Source organism: Spermophilus citellus (assembly GCF_964194105.1).
Source record: "Spermophilus citellus genome assembly, chromosome: 4".
Taxonomy (NCBI): Eukaryota; Metazoa; Chordata; class Mammalia; order Rodentia; family Sciuridae; genus Spermophilus; species Spermophilus citellus.
This window is the reverse complement of record NC_138185.1, coordinates 137,109,055-137,128,808: the sequence shown is the minus strand read 5'-3', so window position 1 is coordinate 137,128,808 and position 19,754 is coordinate 137,109,055. Positions and strand designations below refer to the sequence as shown.

Here is a 19,754-nt window from a genome sequence, read left to right as displayed (position 1 = left end):
AGGGGGGAAACAAGGCACAGTGGCACAGGCCTGTAGTCCCAGCTACTTGTGAGGCATAAGCAGAAGGATCACTTGAGCCTACACGTTCAAGACCAGCCTGGGCAATGTAGTGAGACCCTCATCTCAAGAAAAGAAAAGGAAAAGAAAAAAAGGGACATGAGGAAGGGATTCAAGAAAAGAAAAGAAAAAAAGGGACAGGAGGAAGGGATTGAGGGCTAGTGGGGGTTTCAGTGCTGAGGGGTAGGTCTCTCTTGCTCTGAGCAGCCCTGGATGGGAAGGTCTGAAATGGCTTACTGAGCCTTTCTGGTGTTTTTTTTTTTTTTTTTTTTTTTTTTTTTGTCTTTTTTGGAACGGGGGGGGGGGGGGGGGTTGAACTTAGGACTTTGCGAATGCAAGGTAGACACTAAGCTACATCCCAGCCTTTGCTGAGCCTTTCTGAGCTGTATCTGTTCCTCACAGAACTGGTGGTGAGCCTGGAGCAGTGTGAAAAACTTGTGGCAGAGCTCCGTGGGAATGTGCACCAGGCTGTACAGCTCTACCACTCGGTAAGCATTGGGCACCACCTGGCAGGAAGACAGAGCGAGGTGACAGTAGTGCGAGGTGTTTGATAGCTGAGTGTCTACAATGATAAAAAGGCTCTTCCACTAACAGTGTGAAGCACTCAAGACATCTGGGCAGAAGAAGCAAGGGAGTTATAGGCCAGTCCAGAACTCTTGAACTAGGTACCTACTGGTCATTTCTAGTTAAGAGCTTGAGATCTCCTCAGACAGGAGGATAGAACATGGAAAGATTGCATGTTCTAATTTTCTCAAGACAATCCCAGTTTATGCCTGTTGTCCCTGTGTAATTATTAACAGTATCCCTTTTCATTTTTTTAATTTAAATTTTCCAAAATTATCTGGCTACAGTCCAACAGGGCCCAAGTTTTGAAAGAGAAAGTGGAGCCTACATGAATTGTAAGGAGTGGTTAACAATATATGGATGATTTCATAATCTGAAGGGATCCACCTCTGGGTCACCTTCTAGTCTGTGAGAGTCCCATATTCCCAGGTCATAATGAAATTGATTCTTGGAGTGTAGAACTCCCAACCAGTCCCTTCTTCTGAGGCAGCAAGGGAGTTATAGGCCAGTCCAGACGTCTTGAACTAGGTACCTACTGGTACCTGGAGCAGGTGGGGCCCCTCCCTTTTACATATACATTGATAAGACCCTTCACTGTTCCTTCAGCTCACTTCTAGGGGTCTTATTGCAGGTGGCTGGCTGCAAGACGCCCTCAGCAGAGCAAAGTCGAATCACTCAGCTCCTCAGAGACACCTTCTCTTCAGTACGTCAGGAGCTAGAGGCCCTGGCTGGTGCAGCATTGTCCAGTCCAAGCGGGAGCCCTGGGGCTGTGGGAGCTGAGCAGACACAGGCCCTACTAGAGCAATACTCAGAGTTGTTGCTTCGAGCCGTGGAGCAGCGGATGGAACGCAGACTCTAGCTTCAGAAGCCTGTCCCAAGTGAATGCTTCCCCATTCCAAACTGCAGCCCCTCTTCCACTTACCAAAAACTGTGGGGAGTGGATAGCAGGGATCAGTGCTCAGAGGTGAAGCAGCTTTCCCAGCTACTACTCCGGGAGCCCCTGTATTTATTAATTTATTTCCCAGACTGTTGCCTCACCTTTTTGAAACTCCAGCCTCCACAGCCGTTCTAGTGGTTCATGGCAGGGGTAGGTCTTGAGTCTTTGTCATCATGGTGCTGTGAGGGCTAGGAGGGCAGCCTGCCCCATCTGGGAGACACTGGGAAGGGCTTGCCCTCTTTTTTAGAAGCCATTTGAAATAACTTCAGGGATCAGCTCCCTGGGGTGGAGCATTCACAGGGTACTCCATGGGGGTAGAGGTGAGAGGTTAATGTGGTATTCAATGCCCTTCAGTCAACTGAGGACTTTCACCTCTATTTCCTTTCCCCTCCCACACCAGCTACACTCTCCTGGTTGCCAGAGCAGGCGTTGTTTCCCCCAGTTCCTGGCAGTTTAGGAAGGCGGACAGAGCTGCCTGGACTTCCAGAGCATCCCCAGCCATCAGGAAACTCAAATTGGTATCAGGACCTGAGCCTCCACATTCCACTTCCACTCAACCCCCAAGAGGGCCCTCGTATTGTCTCTACCCTGTGCCCCCCTTTCTCTCTCTGGCAGAGCTTGTGGATCCAGCTCTGTGCCATTGCTGCAGGACAGTAAGGTTCTCTGCTGGGCAAACATGAAGCCCTGTCCTCCTTTCCTTAGTTCCTTAGCCTTTTCTATCCTCCAGCCCTAGTCCTCAGCAGGCTACTGAAGCCCAAGGGTCACCAAATTCTCCCTGCATCCTGAGTGATGCTGTCAGAAGCCTGTGTGAAATTTCCTTCATGGTTTACAGGGCACTTACACACCTTCTGAGGACCTTGGCCACAGACGAGGTCTCACATATACGTACATGTACACACACAAACAGTTGGGTGCTCATTGCTAAAGTCCTTGGATGGCTGATATGTGCCTGGGTTCCTCTCATATTCTGCCTCAGTTTCACTACCCTAACTTGTGTGGAACTCAAAAAGGAATGGAACACACTTCATCCAAATTCTGGATTCTTCATGTCCACAGCCTAGCTATGTGATGGACCATTAGACACCTAGTATGAGGAGCCTCCTCAAAGACAGTGCTGGGTACCCATCAAGGGCTCTACAGATACTGGAGGTTGTGGGGAGGGAGGCAGCAGGGCCAAGAGACACACAGGAAAAGTGGTAGGTGGGACAGGTAAGTGGCAGAGGTGAGGGACAGATTAGAATTTAAGGGGCCATTCTTGGGTTGAGGGGAAGGAGAGGGTGTAGTAGGCCCATGGTGTTGGACCAAGTAGTGATGCAGTTGTTTCTGAGTAGGGGTGAAGAATGTGTCTCTGGGCCCTCCTGCTTTTCTCTGCCCCAGGTAAAGCAGGGCAGCTTTACCACAGCTTCAGGCCACAAAAAAGCTGGCTTACCTGGCTGCAAGCTCTGTATGTAGAAGCTATGAAAAAAAAATTGGGTTATGTAGTGTGCCCAGCTCTGTTCAATCAGCCTGAATGCCCTAAGATTTCATGCCCCCACTCTTCTCTACCACCAGCATCTGCGTGGTCAAACTCAAATGAAATCCTGGCCTCCAAAACACAGCTGGCTGTGGACCCCTGTCAGCACTGTAGCTGCCTGCCTGAGGGTAGAAATTCACTCCAGCTGTGCCCGCTCCCATCACCACCAACAGCCACAGCCCACCACAAAGGCTCAGGCTTGGCAGTGCAACCCCCTCCTCCATCCCGGGGCCAGGTTCTTAGCAATCCTCAGTCAGATGCTTTAGGAGAGAGCTACATTCCTGCTAGGTTTGTGAGAAGGTAGCTGCCCTTTCCCTAACCCCTGCCCAGGGTGGGTGGGGGTCTTGTGGCCGTGACGGCACCCCGACCCCTTCTGCATGTCTGAGGCCACCGGTAACTGCCGCCCCTGTCCATACTACCCCGTCCCAGTTTTGAAAGCCCCTTATTTATAACTTTTATACTATGTTCCGGCAGTGGCGCTTGTCTCCTCCCCAGCCGCATGGGGCGGGAGCTGTTTTTAAAGTGTCCGTTTGTACTGATGTATGAACTTGTCAATAAATACAATCATTTGTTAACTCTGGGGTGGCAGCAAGTGAGGCCGGCGAAAGAAATCACTGCTTCTCGCTCCATCCAGTGGAAAGGGGTCCAGCTGCCCGGCGAGAGCTGAGGAGTGGGGGGCGGGGCTTCGGGCGGCGGGCGTCATGGCGGCGGCGGCTTTGGACGCTTTGCAAAGGGCGTTACGAGAGTTCCCGGCCGCGGCACGGGGTGAGTGCGCTAGCGGGGCAGGCGCCCGACGCGAGAGGGGTCCCGGGGACCGCCGACACCTCGCACCCCTGCGCGAGAGTGGTTGGCACCCCCGCTAGGCTTTCTCTAGTCACGGCCTCTCCCCCAGCCGGCCGGTGGGTCGCGGTCGCACGCGCTGTGGCTTCATGGAGTGTGTATTTTCGTTATTTCAAGGCCTGGTGTTGTGCTGGGTTCCCAGGGTCAGTCTGTGCTTAATAAATCTGGGCAGTGCATTGTTGCTCTTCCCGTAAAGAAGTCTCATTTGTAACCTCAAATGTCCACAGGTGGTGGTGGGCTTCTGTCTCTGAACCCCTGCAGAAAGGAGACAGTCGTCTTTATTCAGAACGGACTCCTCCAAGCTGTGGGCAGTGCAAAGTTTTGGGAAAATTGTAGATAGCTGTTCAAGTGATCCTGGTTATTACCCTTACTTTTTTTTTTTCCTTTCCCTTTTCCTCTCTTCCTCTAGTCCTTCCTCATCACCCCCTCCCCGCAACCTCCTGGCTTTTTAAATTTTTCTTCTTTCTGTTTTTATTATGTACTTGTTTGTATCAGTACTGGGTATTGAACCCAAGGACACTCTACCAATGAGCCCCTTTTATTTTGAAATAGGGTCTCACTAAGTTATCCAGGCTGGCCTTGATCTTGCCATCCTCCTGCCTCAGCCTCCTGAGTTACTGGGATTACAGGCCTGTACCACCAGGCCTGTTTTTAAATGATTTTTCTTTTTTCTCTCCTTCCTTATTATTTATTTTTAATGATTTTGTATCACTGACCAGCAACACAGGCACCTGACCTGAGTCTTTAATGTAAATAAAATAAGCTTCCCACTGTCAGCCCCACTTGCATTCTTCCAGGAAGATTCTTTTTAAATCCATGCACACAGGACTATACCCTTTTAAAAACTTTTCTGCATTGTGCATCCTGGAAGTCATTCCACATCTATCTCATTCATCTGTGAAACGGTGAAATTCACTGAAGCAGCCCACTATTGATAGGCATGTCAGTCATTTTTAGACTATTGTTTTCAATAATTCTACAGCTAATACTTGAGTTTTCATTTAATATATTCTTTAAGCACCTCCATGTGCTAGGCTCTGTTTAGTATATTGCGGTACATCATTGCACGAATAAAACAAGCTCTTAGAGCTTACATTCTAAGTGAGGTGACAGACAACCACACTGAACATGTAAATCATGAAGTTGGTTAGAAGACAAGTGCAGGGCCAGCAGCTCCTTAGGTGGGAGAGTGCTTGGTGCATTCAGGGAACAGTGTCTGGAGCAGTTTTTGTGCACAAGTGCAAATACTTAAAATATATATATTTTTTATATTTATATATTTATATGTAGATGGACACAATATCTGTATTTTATTTATTTTTATGTGGTGCTGAGGATTGAACCCAGTGCCTCATGTATGCGAGGCACACTATCACTGAGCTACAACCCCAGCCCTGTGCAAATACTTTTGTTGGTTAAATTCTTAGAACTGTTGGGTCAAAGGAATTGTTTGGATCCCTTTGAAATTCTCTTTCTGAAGCCCCAGGAGAGAAAAATAGCCATTCTCTAAAGGAATGATAAGCAAGGAAATCTGATACAATTGTTAAAAATCCAAAGGATGAAAAGAAAAAGGCAGTTTCCACATGTTTTATGAATCCCATGGCTCGGTGGGGTAGCTTAGTGGTAGAGTGCTTGCCTGGCATGAATGAGGCCTTAGTTCAATTCCCAGAACAGCAGAGGCAAAAAAAAGCCTAATGAGTACAACAGGGAGATGTACTAGCCTTAGCCCATCTCCTAGCATAACTGCTTGGGAGATGGCAGAGCCCATCTTGTCCCTACCCAGGAAAAATAAACACACATGCCAGATTTTTCATTTTCAGTTTTCTTGGGCCCACCAAGGTCTTCCCATTCAGTTTCAGTTTCTGATCTTAAGACATTTGCTTTCTTACTGATTGCAAGGTAAGGATTACTGGCATAAAGACATAGCATGAGAGGTGGAGTATGACCTTAGAGGTGAAAATGAATGACATGGTCATTGGAGCAGGTTGTAGTAACTACTGATTGGAGCCAAGGAGGAGGAAAGCGAAGCCCTATGCTCTTGTAAAAATCTGGAGAAAGGCATTTAGTCTGAGTGAGCAGCAGGAACAAAGTGTGGTACTGCCTGAGTAGAGGGTGTGTGGTAAGGGGAAGGCAGGAGTCAGGAGCAAATCAAACTGGAAAAATAGGTTGGGCCTAATGATGGAGCACTTTGAATGCACGCCAGAGGCAGATTATGCTGTAAGGAATAGTGGTAAGCCATCAAAGGATTCTTTAGTAGGGGCGTGAGGAGTTCAGATTGTATTTTCAAATGATTGGGCCAGATAATTGATACTCTGAGGGGGAGTAGAATTAGGCCAGAAAAAAACAGTTGAATGGTTTGATGATTCACTGCAGAAATCATTCAGCCAAGATATTGGAGACTTTCATTCAACTGTTAAGCAAATATTTACTGAGTACCTGCCATATGCTAGGTACTGTTCTAGGGATGAATCAGTGAACAAGACAAGCTACCTTATGTAGCTTTCAGTCTTGCGAGGGAGACAGACCAATAAACAATTTTAAATAAGTGAAATATATAGCATGTCATTTGGTGATAAACACTAAGAAGAAAAAATAAGGGATTTAAGAATTGGGAACGGATTGCAATTTTAGAGTGGACAACCTAGCAACTCAGGGTGCTGAGGCAGGAGGATTGCAAGTTGAAAGCCAGCCTTGTCAACTGAGTGAGACCCTGTCTAAAAGAGCAGGATTGGGGGGTGTAGCTCAGTGATAGAGCACGTGCTTAGCTTGCCATGAGGCCCTGGGTTCAATCCCCAGTACCCCACCCTACACACGCACACAAAAGAATAAATAAATAAAAATAAACCGTCCAAAGGACTGAGGATATACCTCAGTGGTGGAGCATTTCCAAGTTGAATCCTTAGTACTGCAAAAAGAAAAAAAAAAAGTGCTCAGGGAAGGAATCCTCAATATTGTAATTTTTTAACGAGGACCCAAAGTAGCAGAGGAAAGAAAGAGATAGTGGCTTTGAGAAATAGTAGGATGACAGGAGCAACTAAGGGTGAGTCATAAATAATAGATTGCATTTAAGGGTGATGTAGGACCACTGTAGACGTCCAAACAGGTGGCACATTGCGTAAGCTGCTCAAATATACATGGTGGCCCTGGGCATCTAAGGATGATGCTGCTGTTCAGTGAGACCCAAAACACAGTTTAGCCCCTATTTCATCTGGTATCTTTTCACCCCAGGTAGATTGTAAGCTGCTTGAGATGATTATTGAATAATCCTTTGATATCCACACTGACCAGGCCAAGTGTGAGCACATTCCAGGTACTCAGATGTGTCACTTTTGAAGGGGTCTTTCTAGAGCCTCACCCCCAGCCCAGCCATGGCCTTGGGCCTTGTCCGTAGTCATTCTAGACCTCCCACCACCAATTCTGTGGCTCCATTTCCAAATGGATGCTGGAAGATTTGCCCTCCTTATGGGGAAGCCGAGGGTCTACTGTATAAAGCCAATACATGGACCCATGTAGGATTTAGGTCATAGGCTGAGCAGCAGCCCATGGTGGCCCATCTTCGTGTGTGTTACTTTATGCTTTCTCACTTCAACTTCTCTTCTATTCCTGGTTGTCTAGGGTCCTATGGTCACCAGTGGGCATGGCTTAGTGACATAGTATGGCCTTCCTAGGGAGGGTATTTCTTAAGCAGGAAATGGGACAAAGACTGAATGCTGCTGCCTTCAGCCTCCCCACCACCACCCGCCGCCTTTCCCTCTTTTTCTCAGAGCTCAGTGTGCCTCTTGATGTGCCTTACCTGGATGAGCCCCCTACTCCACTCCACTTCTATCGGGACTGGGTGTGCCCCAACAGGCCATGCATTATTCGAAATGCCCTGAAGCACTGGTCAGCTCTCCAGAAGTGGTCCCTCCCCTACTTAAGGTGGGAGCCTCCCTGGGGTGGTGGATGGGCAGTGATTACTGACAACTGGGCATGAGCTGAGTATCCATTCCTCCAGAGCCACAGTGGGTTCCACAGAGGTGAGTGTGGCTGTGACTCCAGATGGTTATGCAGATGCAGTGCGAGGGGACCGCTTTGTAATGCCTGCTGAGCGCCGCCTGCCCCTCAGCTATGTACTGGATGTGCTGGAGGGCCAGGCCCAACACCCAGGAGTCCTCTATGTGCAGAAGCAGTGTTCCAACCTGCCCACTGAGCTGCCCCAACTGCTGTCTGATCTGGAGCCTCATGTACCCTGGGCCTCTGAGGCACTGGGTGAGTGAAGGCAGGTGGGGAAGGGGGGTGCAAAGTGATCTCTGACCAGGAGGCAGGGCAGGGAATCTGGGAAGGAAGGGATCAGTTTGCTTGTTCATTCTCTCCCTTTGATTTTTATTTGGTCCACACACTTGGGCCTGTGTGGTCAGGTGCTACCCACCTGCCTGCCTCAGGCCTTGACTTCATAATAGATGAATAAGGAAGCACTCCCAACTTCTTCCTCTTCTCCTTGAGATTTCTTCACTCCCACCCAGCTTTTTGTCTAGTATCCCTGTGTGTTGGGCCAGCTAGCATGTCCTTCCTAACTTGCCATCTGCCCCACAGGAAAGATGCCTGATGCTGTGAACTTCTGGCTGGGGGAGGCAGCTGCAGTGACATCCTGTAGGTGTTGGTAAACAAGCTGGAGGGGCAGAGGAAGGGAAGATGAGTTCGGGTGAGGAAGGTTGGGCTGGACTGAAGATAGGCTGGCTCTTCTTTCACATTTCCCTTGGGATTCTGGACTCCAGCACCACAGAAGGTCTCCCCTGACAGCTGAGTTGGGTAGCTACCCATGGTACTGAGACCAGAGTGCACCATTTGTTTTTTCCTGTTGATCCCTAGAAACTCTCAGAAGGCCAACTAGGTCAGGAGGGAATTTAGGAGAAATCTGATGGCACCACTTCCCCTCTTGGTGGAGGTGAGCCCAGGGCCTAACCAGATCTGTTCCCTGGTGTGCTGAGTTCTGCAATGTCCACCAGCATCCTTGGTGTCTCCTTGAGCCAGATGACCCTTTATGATCTCTTCCTTTTGCCATAGGCAGTCTTGAGCTTCAGGGTTGAGGTGGTTGGCTCCCCTCTGTCCTCCAACCTCACCTCCAGGCTTTCTTACATTGACAGTGCACAAGGACCACTATGAGAACCTGTACTGTGTGGTCTCAGGGGAGAAACACTTTCTGTTACATCCACCCAGTGATCGGCCCTTCATCCCTTACGGTAGGGGACATGGCCTGGAGGGGGCTTTGGGGGAACAGGTGGCTTGCGGTGGAGGGAGGACAGCAAGATCCGGGGCAGGCTGGTGCCTAGGCCTGAAACATGACCACAGGTCTAAGGTGCACCAGGACTCCCATCCTCTGGACCCTGTACCTAGGGAACATGTGTGCTGGCTGGGGTAGGGAGGAACTGGCAAGCCGTGGGTCACTTGAGGTTCCCTACAACTTTCTCCCTTGGGCTTTAGAACTGTACACACCTGCAACCTACCAACTAACTGAAGAGGGTACCTTTAAGATAGTGGATGAAGAAGCCATGGAGAAGGTGTCTGTTCTGTTCCTGGGTTCTGGGGAGGGGAAGGAGCAAGAACCTGAGCCCCAGAGGATAAGCACAAAAGGTCTGGGGAGGTGATACCTTGCTCTGAAAAATTGTAAGTATGGGGCTTTTCCATGCTAAGTAGAGCAGGGTTCATGGTATTCAGCTTGGGAAGGGACAGAGCTGGAGGACCTGGAACTTTGGGGCCTGTTTCCTGGAAACTGCTGTGTCCCTAGGTGCCCTGGATCCCACTGGACCCACTGGCTCCAGACTTGACCCAGTACCCCTGTTACAGTCAGGCACAGGCCCTTCGCTGTACTGTGCGGGCTGGTGAGCTGCTCTACCTGCCATCTCTATGGTTCCACCATGTCCAGCAGTCCCATGGCTGCATTGCTGGTGAGGAACACACAGGCCACCCAAGGGAAAGCCCTGTCAAGGCCCAGTAGGGCATCTTTGGGAGAGGTTGGGGGCTCGGGATTAAAAGAGGGACCCTCATGTTCAGATCTCTGTTCTCCCCACAGTGAACTTCTGGTATGACATGGAATATGACCTCAAGTACAGTTATTTCCAGCTGCTCGACTCCCTAACTAAGGCTGCAGTCCTTGACTGATGTACCACTGGTGAATACTGCTAAGGACATCTTGAGGGAGAGGTTGAGCCCCTCCTAGGCTGCTGGCTTAATTCTAGAGACCACCTGGAGTTTAAGTACTTGTCTGCTGCTCAGGGTCCAGCTTAATTTGGAATCAGCCTTGGATGATCTTGGGATGTGATTAGGAGATGCCAGGCAGGTTTGAGTAAGCATGCCCAGGAAGTTGCCACACAGGTGAGGAGGAGTGGGGATTAGGTCCTACAGCACCTTTTACCAGTGTTGAGACTCTGGGCAAGTCACCACCTGTTGGCATTGGTGTCCTGGCTGTAAACTGGAGATAATAATGGTTCTACCGCACAGGGATGGAGATGATATCTGTAAGGTCCAGCATGGACCAGCACAAAGGAAGTGGTCAATAAAAGGTAGCTGTGAGGGGCTGGGGATGTGGCTCAAGTGGTAGCGTGCTTGCCTGGCATGCGTGCGGCCCGGGTTCGATCCTCAGCACCACATACAAAAATGTTGTATCCGCCGAAAACTAAAAAATAAATATTAAAAAATTCTCTCTCTCTCTCTCTCTCAAAAAAAAAAAAAAAAAAAGGTAGCTGTGAGTCATTTGTTCTGATACTCCCTGTCACAGTAGTTTCCTGTGGCCCAATGAGGGCTTGAGGGGTTAGGTGAAAATTTCAGGGTAACCCTGACTGGGGCTATGGGCCAGATCCAGGCATGGGAAGCTGTTTGCTACCCAGACCCCTTGTCTGTGACAGCCTGTGCAGTCCCTCAATGGGAAAAATGGACTGACCTCAGTCTTGTAACTGCCTGACTGGGTCCTCCTTGGCTGAAGGCCTCTAATGCTATTCGCAGCTTTACCCTGGCCTGGTTTGCTCTTGTCCCCTGGCTCCATGGCTGCTGGTGGGATCTCTTGTCCTAGGGTAACCTCTATTCTACAACAAGCACTGGCGGGAAGGGACAAAAACCCTACCCCTCCTGGGACCATCCCTCTGAGGAAAGATTTGGTTTCCACACTCAGCCTCCCTCTGCACCCATCTGAAGAGCAGGAATGCCAACCTACCAGCCTTATCCATGGCCACCCAACTCCAAGGGTGGAGGCAATCCAGACATGGCTTTGAAGGGCTATTTTATGTGACAGCCACACCCCTTGCCGGTTGTGATGAAGCCTGGGGTACTCCTCTCAGATTGGCAAAGGGCTCCAGTCAGGACTGGGCATTCCTGTCTTACTGGTGCTGCGAGGTTGCACAATACCCTACTGCTGAAGATGCTCAACTCCTCTGTTCACCACTGCTGTGAAACCCACTGTCTGCCTTCCTTCTGCTCAACACCTGACAGCACCTCTCCCGGAGCTTCCTCCTTTAAGTCAGGGCTGACTGGGGCAGGCCCAGATGGTGATGGCTGCAGAGTGGGACCTCAGGGAACCAGGGCTGACACAAGAGGGTGTCAGTGGCTCTGGGACATGCTTAAGGTGCCTCATTTCCTGGACAGGTGGTGGGTGTTGGCCTTGGGTGGAGTGAAAGAGGCATATGGGAGGGGCTGGGGAGGTGCTCGGGGCTAGCTAGAGCACCCTGTCTCTGGGTTAAAAGCTGGAAGTCCTTGGTCCTGTGGCTGCTGCCTCATTATTCCTGCTCCTGAGAACTTGGCCTCATGGCTCTGGTAAGGCCTTCCAGGGCACTGGGCCCTCACCTCAAACCCAGATCCCCATCCAGGGTCTGATTATTGCTATTTCTTAGAAAAGCTCTGGTCTTCTTGAGGTTTAGCAAGGAATATTTGCTGGTTGCAAGATGAGACCAGTTAGTAGTAGCCAGGGGAGAAGCAGTGACCTGGGTGAGGGACTACCCCAAGTTCTTTCTGTCCTGGAAATGGCTCCAGGTTGACCACAGGGATTTGGGTCTTGGGAACTCAGAGGCTCCCAGCTGCTGTCCTGGGGCCCCAGAAGGAAGTGGCTGCTTGATGCTCCTTCTGACTCAATTGCTTGGGATGTGAGAGCCCCAGGGCTGCCACAGGTGGATGAACTTCCCCATCTCTGATCCTGATCTTGGTAGCTTCCTGGACTTGATCTGTCAGCACCCTTCCAGAGGCAGAACTGAAAACCAGCGGGAAGTGCTAGTTGGCACAGGCTTTCTCTGCCCTGGCTACTAGCCAGCATTTATAAACCTTAAACAAGGAGTGTGTTTGGAGGGAGCTCTCTGGAGACCATCATAGAGCAGAGAGCCCATTTCCAGAATCGGGTGGACAGTATGGGAAATGGCTCATCCATGATGTCCAAGGCCCTGACATACCCCTTCATCTCCCTTGATAGCTTACATCCCAATCTGCCCGAGACCAGACTTAAAGCTGCTTAGCTGGGGTGTGTGGTGAGGCTGTGGGATGGAAAGACTGAAGGATGCTGTATTCAGGAAATAGAAGTACCTGTGTATGGGCCTTAAATTGGAACTAGCCTGGCAACTAGATCTCCCCCAGGCAAGCAGCTACGTCTCCATGCCTCAGTTTCTTTATGGATTGATCCTAATAGGGCCCCTGCATAGGGTAGTCATGTGACAAATGAGTTCATGTATATAGAACCCTTGGCACAGAGCTGGACACAGCATTATATAGATGTGGGCAGATGTCAGCAAGGAGATACCATATCTCCTACGGAATCAGAAGTCTGAAGGGGTGGAGGGTGGGCCTGAGCCTGATCCTTTTGATTCAGGATTGGGCCTCGAGGGACTGCCCCAGCTTCCCCTATGGACGTTGGCATTGTTGGCCTCATCTACCTGCAGTAAACCTGTCCCCTTTCCCTCTTCTGTAGTCAAAGGTGCCTGGCACCTGCCTGCTCACTGTGCGTGTCCTGCAGGCCCATGGTCTGCCTTCCAAGGACTTAGGTGAGTGTGCTGTTCCCCTGGCCCTGTGCTAGGCCAAGGAAAGTGGAGAGTACTACAGCTGGATTCAGTGGGCAGTGTCAGTGGGAAGAGATAGGAAGAGGGGTCCTGGAATAGAGTGCTGGGAGGAGATTCTGAGTAGATGGTGGCAGTGGGGCCACCCATTAGACATGAGTGATGGAGACTCTGGTGGCTGGGCTGGGAAGGGCTGTTGGCCATCACTACGCACTTGTTCATCCTCCCTGCAGTGACCCCCTCTGATTGCTATGTGACTCTGTGGCTGCCCACGGCCTCCAGCCACAGGTTTCAGACACGCACGGTCAAGAACAGCAGAAACCCCATCTGGAATCAGAGCTTTCACTTCCGAATCCACAGCCAGCTCAAGGTGGCCAGGCATCAAATCCAGCCCTACTCACCATCCCCTTGAAGCCACTGCTACCTGTCCTCTCCCAGGCCCTCATTGCCTGCCCTACCCCCTTTTCCATCTTACCCTCCTTTCTGCAGTCTTCTTACTCTGTTTCCTTTCCAGAATATCATGGAATTAAAAGTCTTTGACCAGGACCTGTTGACCAAAGATGACCCAGTGTTGTCAGTGCTTTTTGATGTGGGGACCCTGCAGCCTGGGGAGTTCAGTCACCAGAGCTTCTCCCTGAACTCACAGGCAAGGCTGTACTCAAGGCAGCAGGGGCTCCCCAACCTGGGAAAGGGGATACTTTGGAGAGTAGCTGGCCCAGGTATCTGTCATATCCCAGAGGCCTCTGCCAGTTAGGAGTGACTTTTCATCAAGGAGCAGACCTTCCTCATCCTTTCTTGCCTTCTGAACCAAAGAACAGCTTTCTTGGAACAGCCCAAGGAATGTGGACAGAGTAGCCTGGAGAAGGACAATGGCCCTTCCCTCAGACCCCTTCCTTCACCTTTACTTTAGCATCCCTAGCTGGTGTCTGGGTTGGAATCTACACACACACACACACACACACACACACACACACACACACAAATACACACACACTGCTCTTCTCATTCTTTCTAACTTGTTTCTCTATCTCCCCAGGGTGAGGAGCGGCTGGAAGTTGAGTTTCAACTGCAGAGCCTGTGAGTTGGGCCATGGGGCAGTCCCAGGTGGGAATGCTTCCTTCTGGGAATGACAGTGCCACCCAGAGCTGGCGCTGTTCCCTGGTGGAGAAGTATTGCCCAGGACTCTAGGGGGTGAGAACCTGGGTTCTTGCAAAGGGTCACTGGGGGCTCTTTCCAGGACAGACTGCGTGGAGCAGCTTATCAGCAATGGCATCCTGGTGGTGAGTCAGGAATGGTGCTTGGGGGGTGACTAGGGGTCCCCAGGTTCCCTCATGCATCTTCTTACTCTTCATACCCATGGCTGCCTGGGTCAGAGTAAGCTGGTTGGGGAGCTTTGGGGTGTCAGTGCCTTGAGGGAGTACAATCTCAAGCAAATGCTAGGTAACTGGGAGCCAAGGTAATGAAGTGCTGAAGAGGAGGAGGCAGGGTGCTGGGAGGGTGGGGTCCTCAAGCAGGGGTGACGATGATAGCTGAGGAGCTCTCTTAACAACGCAGGCCCGGGAGCTCTCCTGCTTGCATGTTCAGCTGGAAAAGACTGGGGACCAGAAGGGTGAGTTCCCAACCTACTGGGATAGTCCCTCCACCTTTTTGTTTGTTTGTTTGTTTAGTTGTAGGTGGACACAATGTCTTTATTTATTTATTTTTATGTGGTGCTGAGGATCGAACTCAGTGCCTCATGCATGCTAGGCAAGCACTAGCCACAACCCTAGCCCCAAGTCCCTCCACCTTTATTCCTTATCTTCCTCCTTTCTAAGGGGAAGGCAGTAGCTGCCTTCAGTTCCCAAAGGCAGGAATAAGGGCTAGAGAATAAGTCTGTGCTGGGGCTTCACAGGAGCCAAGATTTTCCACCTAGTATTCAGAGTGTGGTGTGGGCTCCAACATCCAACCTGGACCAACCAACCCTCCATTTCAGAGAGAAGGAAATGCCCTCCAGGAATAGTGAGAGATGCCTTGGGCAGAGATCCTAGCACTTTCCTCTCTGCTCTATTTCCTGTTTCCAGGGTCAGAGACCAGAGTTCAGCTTGTAGTTCCAGGGGCCTATGAGGGTCTTCAGGAGGCCTCTGTGGGCACTGGCTCTTTCTGTTTCCATTTCCCAGCCTGCTGGGAGCAGGAACTGAACATCCATCTACAGGTAATGGCCTCATTCCCAGGAGCTGGGTCCCCAAGGCCACCCTCACTCCCTCTGCACCTCCTCCCAGCCTGACCTCTGCTTGCCTGTACCCCACTTCCTTTACCCTTCTCCCTGACAGAGGCAGGCAGCCCCCTGGGTAGAGTGTATGGGGTTCCTGTCCCCCTCCCTCCTGTTCCTTTTTTGCTGCCAAGGGGAGTTGGTGGGGTTCTTGCTGACAGGGAGGGTATAAGGATTCATGGGTTTTCTCTGTTCCCCTACAGAATGACCCTCAGGAACAACTGAAGGTGCCACTACAGACCCTGCCCACTGACCAGTTGGTGAGACTCATCTTTCCCACATCACAGGTACTGGTCACCCAGAGAAGGAAAGCTCAAGGTACAGACTGGGCTGGCACTGACCCCAGCCCTTTCCTTAAAGGGAGAGGCCTGCTTCTGTAGCTGCTTTTCTCCTCAGGCTATGCCCTGAACAAGTGCTAGGGCCAGGCTTTGGGTAAGAGGGTGGCCCCTATGGAATTGGTTGGGGTCCTGAGGGTGTATGGGGCTTTCTAGGGCCCGGTGAGAGGAAGGGCCGAACAGAGGTGGCCAACCTTTGTGATAGGGTTTTCATGGTTTCCAGGAACCCTTACTGAGGGTGGAACTGAAGAAAGAAGAAAGGTGAGAGGCCTGGCTGGGGCTTGGGAAAGCAACCAGGTAGGGGTGGTGAAGGTTGGGCCTTTGGCCTGCAGGAGCGACAGGGAGAGGTGGGGAGCTTGCAGCACAGTTGCACCTCTCGGCACAGCTTCCCTCACAGATAGAGCACAAAGTGCCAGAGGAAGCCTCAAAAAGCTTATTTTCTTAACTGTTTTTACATTTGTTTCTGCTCTAGTTTGAGGGGTGCCAGTGCCCGACACTGGGCCCTGGATAAATAAATGTTTGGCTAAAAAAACAGGTGGGGAGGTGAGGATAGTAGCAGGGCTTGAGGCACCAGAGAAGGCAATGAAAATGAAACAGGAAGTTGTGCTGTTTGGGTGGGAGCCATTGTGGATGGACCTTAAATGCCTTCTTCTTTTTTTTTAATTTAAAATGTTTTTTTAAACTTCCTTGAAAAATATTTTTAGTTATAGATGGATACAATAACTTTATTTTACTTATTTGTTTTTATGTAGTGCTGAGGATTGAACTCAGTGCCTCACATGTGCTAGTCAAGCGCTCTACCACTGAGCCACAACCCCAGCCCCTTAAATGCCTTCTTAGGAGGAGTTGCCATCAGCCCTCTCTGTCTTGGGAAGTAACTTCTCACCATAAGAGGAGGAGGGCATTGGACCTTCTTTCATGCCCTCTCTATTGTCATTTTTTAAATTGGTGGGTAATAGAGAGAAGATGAGCCTTGGAAGTGGGATTCACAGTTTCGGGTCCCTGCATCGGGGGCCTGAGTGGCCCCTTCAGTCCCTGTATTCCCAGGCTCATGTGAGTGTCCATGTGTGGGTCTGGGCTCCTCAACTCCCTGTCACACTTCACAATGTCAGGCTTCTGAGCACATAGGAGTGGTGGTGTGCATTGAGGAACAGGGAATCTTGAGAGTTTAGTGGCTATGTTGAGGCAAGCCCAGCATTCCCTTTTTCTGGTGTGGTTGGGAGCTGCCTCACAGACTTTTCCTCCTCTTTCAGCCCACAAGAGCTGGCCGTGCGTCTGGGCTGCAGGCCCTGTGCAGAGGAGCAGGCCTTCTTGAACAGAAGGAAGCAGGTGGTAGCTGGGGCCCTGAAGCAGGCCCTGCAGCTGGACAGAGACCTGCGTGAGGATGAGGTATGGGTCTGGGCAAGATTTGGTTGGGGCAGCCCTGGGCTTGCTTGGGCCCTGGGTTGAACACAGATTGGTTGTTTATAAGGAGCCCAGAGATGGTGCCAACCTACATCTGTGGCTGCCACCTGCCCTGCCCTGTTTCCTCTTGCTTGACGTAGTCAGGGGCTGTAAGTGCAGTGTTTTGCATGGGGTGGCTTTCCTTCTCTTCGTTTCTTGGTCTTTACCCTGGTCCAGGTTTTTGGAATAGGTCCCATCTAACTGATTAGTGACAAGATAGCTAATATAAGGATGGCCTCCTGGCATGGGTAATCCCATGGGTCTGGGTCATCTAGTGGGGGAATGACATCTAGCAAATAGAGGGAGACTTTGGAGTTTGTATTGAGGCTTCCAGAAAGTGATCCCAGAAACTTAGGGGCTGGGGGAGAAATGAGGCCTAGCATCTGTCAGGCCCTGACCCCTCATAACTAGAGAAGCCCAGCCCTCAGGAGGCCCTCTCTGAATCAGAGCTGGCCCAAGTCCCCCTGTCACATATTGACTGGTCTTAGTTGTGAAGCAAGCTGAATGATTCCTTGATATGTTTTCTTTTTTATTTTTAATATTTATTTTTTAGTTTTAGGTAGACACAGTATCTTTATTTTTTTTATGAGGTGTTGAGGATCAAACCCAGTGCCTCACACATGCCAGGCGAGCACGCTCCCACTTGAGCCACATCCCCAGCCCCTTGACATGTTTTCTTGCATGGCTTTTTCCATCCCTCAGGCCTTTCCAAGCCTGACTGTCCTCTCTTCTAGATCCCAGTGGTAGCTGTTATGGCCACTGGCGGAGGAATCCGGGCAATGACTTCCCTATATGGACAGCTGGCTGCCCTGAAGGAGCTGGGCCTCTTGGATTGCGTCTCTTACATCACAGGGGCCTCAGGCTCCACCTGGTGAGCTGGTAGCAAGTTGAGTGCTGGAGCTCATGTGTGGCTGGTTGTATTGTGGGAGGGAGTGCTGGTGGTAAGGTGTTCCTAGGACCCAGAGGCTCTGAGCAAACTGGAAGGGCTGGGAAAACGCATGTGCTAGGGAGAAATATGCTCCCAGGCTCTCTCAAAGGTGCCTGCCAGAGGTACCTGTTGTCCTAGAAGAGAAAGTTTAAGGCATGTGAAGTCGGGATGGGATCCTTAAGTGACATCCCCCCTCCCCTGGGCTTTGACTTTTCTCAGGGCCTTGGCCAACCTCTATGAGGACCCAGAATGGTCTCAGAAGGACCTGGCAGGGCCCACCGAGTTGCTGAAGACCCAAGTGACAAAGAGCAAGCTGGGTGTGCTGGCTCCCAGCTGGCTGCAGTGGTATCGGCAGGAGCTGGCCGAGCGTGCCCGCCTGGGTCACCCAACCTGCTTCACCAACCTGTGGGCCCTCATTAATGAGGCGCTGCTACATGATGAGGTGTTGGGGGTAGACCATGGATGGGGTGCAAAGCCAGGGTAGGGTTCAGAACTTGAGCCTGTCCCCTGGTAAAGGGTGGGAAGGGCTCCAGGCACCAGGGAGCTATAGGCTTAGTGCTGATCATCTTTCCCCAGCCTTGTGACCACAAACTCTCAAATCAAAGGGAAGCCCTGAGTCGTGGCCAGAATCCTTTGCCCATCTACTGTGCCCTCAACACTAAGGGGCAGAACCTGACAACCTTTGAATTTGCTGGTGAGTGGCCTCAGAGCTGATATATGCTCTTATGGATGGTGGGATAAGGGATAACCTGGCCTGTAAGAGGTGGATCTTACACCCACATCTGCTGGCCATTTCCCAGAGACTGTCATCTTACCAGGCCTTTGGATGAAGCAGGGGCCTTAGGTTGTGCACTTAAAGTCACAGCAACAAGGTCTGAGCCTCCTAGTCACCAGGCTGTCCTCAAGTGAAATCCATAGTGGATGTATGGGTGTCTGAAGGTCCCATGCCCCATGGCTGAGTGTATGGCCTCCTTACAGAGTGGTGCGAGTTCTCCCCCTATGAGGTCGGCTTCCCCAAGTATGGGGCCTTCATCCCCTCTGAGCTCTTCGGCTCTGAATTCTTCATGGGGAAGCTGGTGAAGCAGCTCCCAGAGTCCCGCATCTGCTACCTGGAAGGTGAGCAACATCTTCTCCACCCAGGCTGGAGAACTGGGTGGAGTGGGGAGAGTGGGTCTTCAGCCTGGCCAGCTTAGTCACTGGGAAGTTTCCTGGTCTAGGAGGGGCCATGAGGATTGTGATGGGGATAGGGGACTCTTCCCTTCATGTCCCTCTCTCAGGTATCTGGAGCAATCTGTATGCAGCCAGCCTCCAGGACAGTTTGTACTGGGCCTCAGAGCCCAGCCAGTTCTGGGACCGCTGGGCCCAGGATCAGGCCAGCCTGGGTAGGTGCTTGGGTTCCTTTATGGGATGCAAAGGGGCAGCCAGTTGGGGAAATGTTTGGGGCATGGTGGAGGTGGCTCTTGGGTCTTTGGGGGCCTCAACTGTTTCCCTCCAGGGTCATCACAGGGGCTGGGATAAAGGTTCCTCCCACCCCTGCCTGTATAGACAAGGAGCAGGTGCCCCATCTGAAGATAGAAGAACCACCCACAAGAGCTGGCAGGATTGCTGAGTTTTTCACTGACCTTCTGACGAGGCGCCCACTTGCTCAGGCCACTCATAATTTCCTGCGTGGCCTCCATTTCCACAAGGACTATTTCTGTCATCCTCACTTCTCCACCTGGAAAGGTATCCGCTTCTTTGCCCTGGTCTTAGCCATCAAGCCTGAGCTCTGCGGCACCCACTGTACTCTCGCCTTTCTTTCTCCTTGGCACCACACCCTTTGAGACCAGTGCCCTGGCTGTGGGGTGCAGGGACTCCTTTCTTCTCTCCTTGGGTTGGAGGTTT

At 51.0% G+C, this 19,754-nt stretch overlaps 2 protein-coding genes across 9 annotated transcripts in view; both read left to right on the top strand.

The window, feature by feature from the left end:
* MAPKBP1 (mitogen-activated protein kinase binding protein 1) overlaps positions 1-19,754 on the top strand; it is a 74,345-nt gene that overhangs the window by 53,499 nt on the left and 1,092 nt on the right. For 2 of the 5 annotated variants that reach the window (XM_081291588.1, XM_081291587.1), the window contains exons 30-31: positions 460-545; positions 1,253-3,252. In XM_081291588.1, coding sequence (XP_081147714.1) covers positions 460-545; positions 1,253-1,480 — 314 coding nt within the window. In that variant the 3' untranslated portion in view covers positions 1,481-3,252. Of the gene's footprint in view, positions 1-459; positions 546-1,252; positions 3,253-12,831; positions 12,905-13,149; positions 13,287-13,430; positions 13,563-13,952; positions 13,994-14,153; positions 14,197-14,470; positions 14,526-14,976; positions 15,108-15,367; positions 15,452-15,722; positions 15,761-16,752; positions 16,889-17,676; positions 17,814-18,089; positions 18,313-18,446; positions 18,565-18,848; positions 18,987-19,147; positions 19,253-19,415; positions 19,596-19,754 lie in introns of those variants that run through there. The other 3 variants (XM_081291586.1, XR_014021637.1, XR_014021638.1) reach the window with 3 other exon arrangements.
* Positions 3,346-13,195, top strand: JMJD7 (jumonji domain containing 7). Of its 4 annotated transcripts, XR_014021639.1 has the most exons (10): positions 3,346-3,836; positions 7,676-7,829; positions 7,906-8,159; positions 8,484-8,540; positions 9,035-9,130; positions 9,372-9,448; positions 9,676-9,835; positions 9,961-10,059; positions 12,832-12,904; positions 13,150-13,195. XR_014021639.1 is itself a non-coding variant. In XM_081291590.1 (9 exons), exons 1-9 carry the CDS (start codon positions 3,773-3,775, stop codon positions 10,047-10,049), a joined length of 804 nt encoding a protein of 267 aa, XP_081147716.1. In that variant the 5' UTR covers positions 3,346-3,772; the 3' UTR covers positions 10,050-10,601. The 4 variants fall into 4 exon arrangements, 3 of the variants coding, with proteins under 3 accessions (XP_081147716.1, XP_081147715.1, XP_081147717.1); XM_081291590.1 differs by lacking the exons at positions 12,832-12,904; positions 13,150-13,195 and having other exon boundaries at positions 7,906-7,927; positions 8,075-8,159; positions 9,961-10,601; XM_081291589.1 differs by lacking the exons at positions 12,832-12,904; positions 13,150-13,195 and having other exon boundaries at positions 9,961-10,601.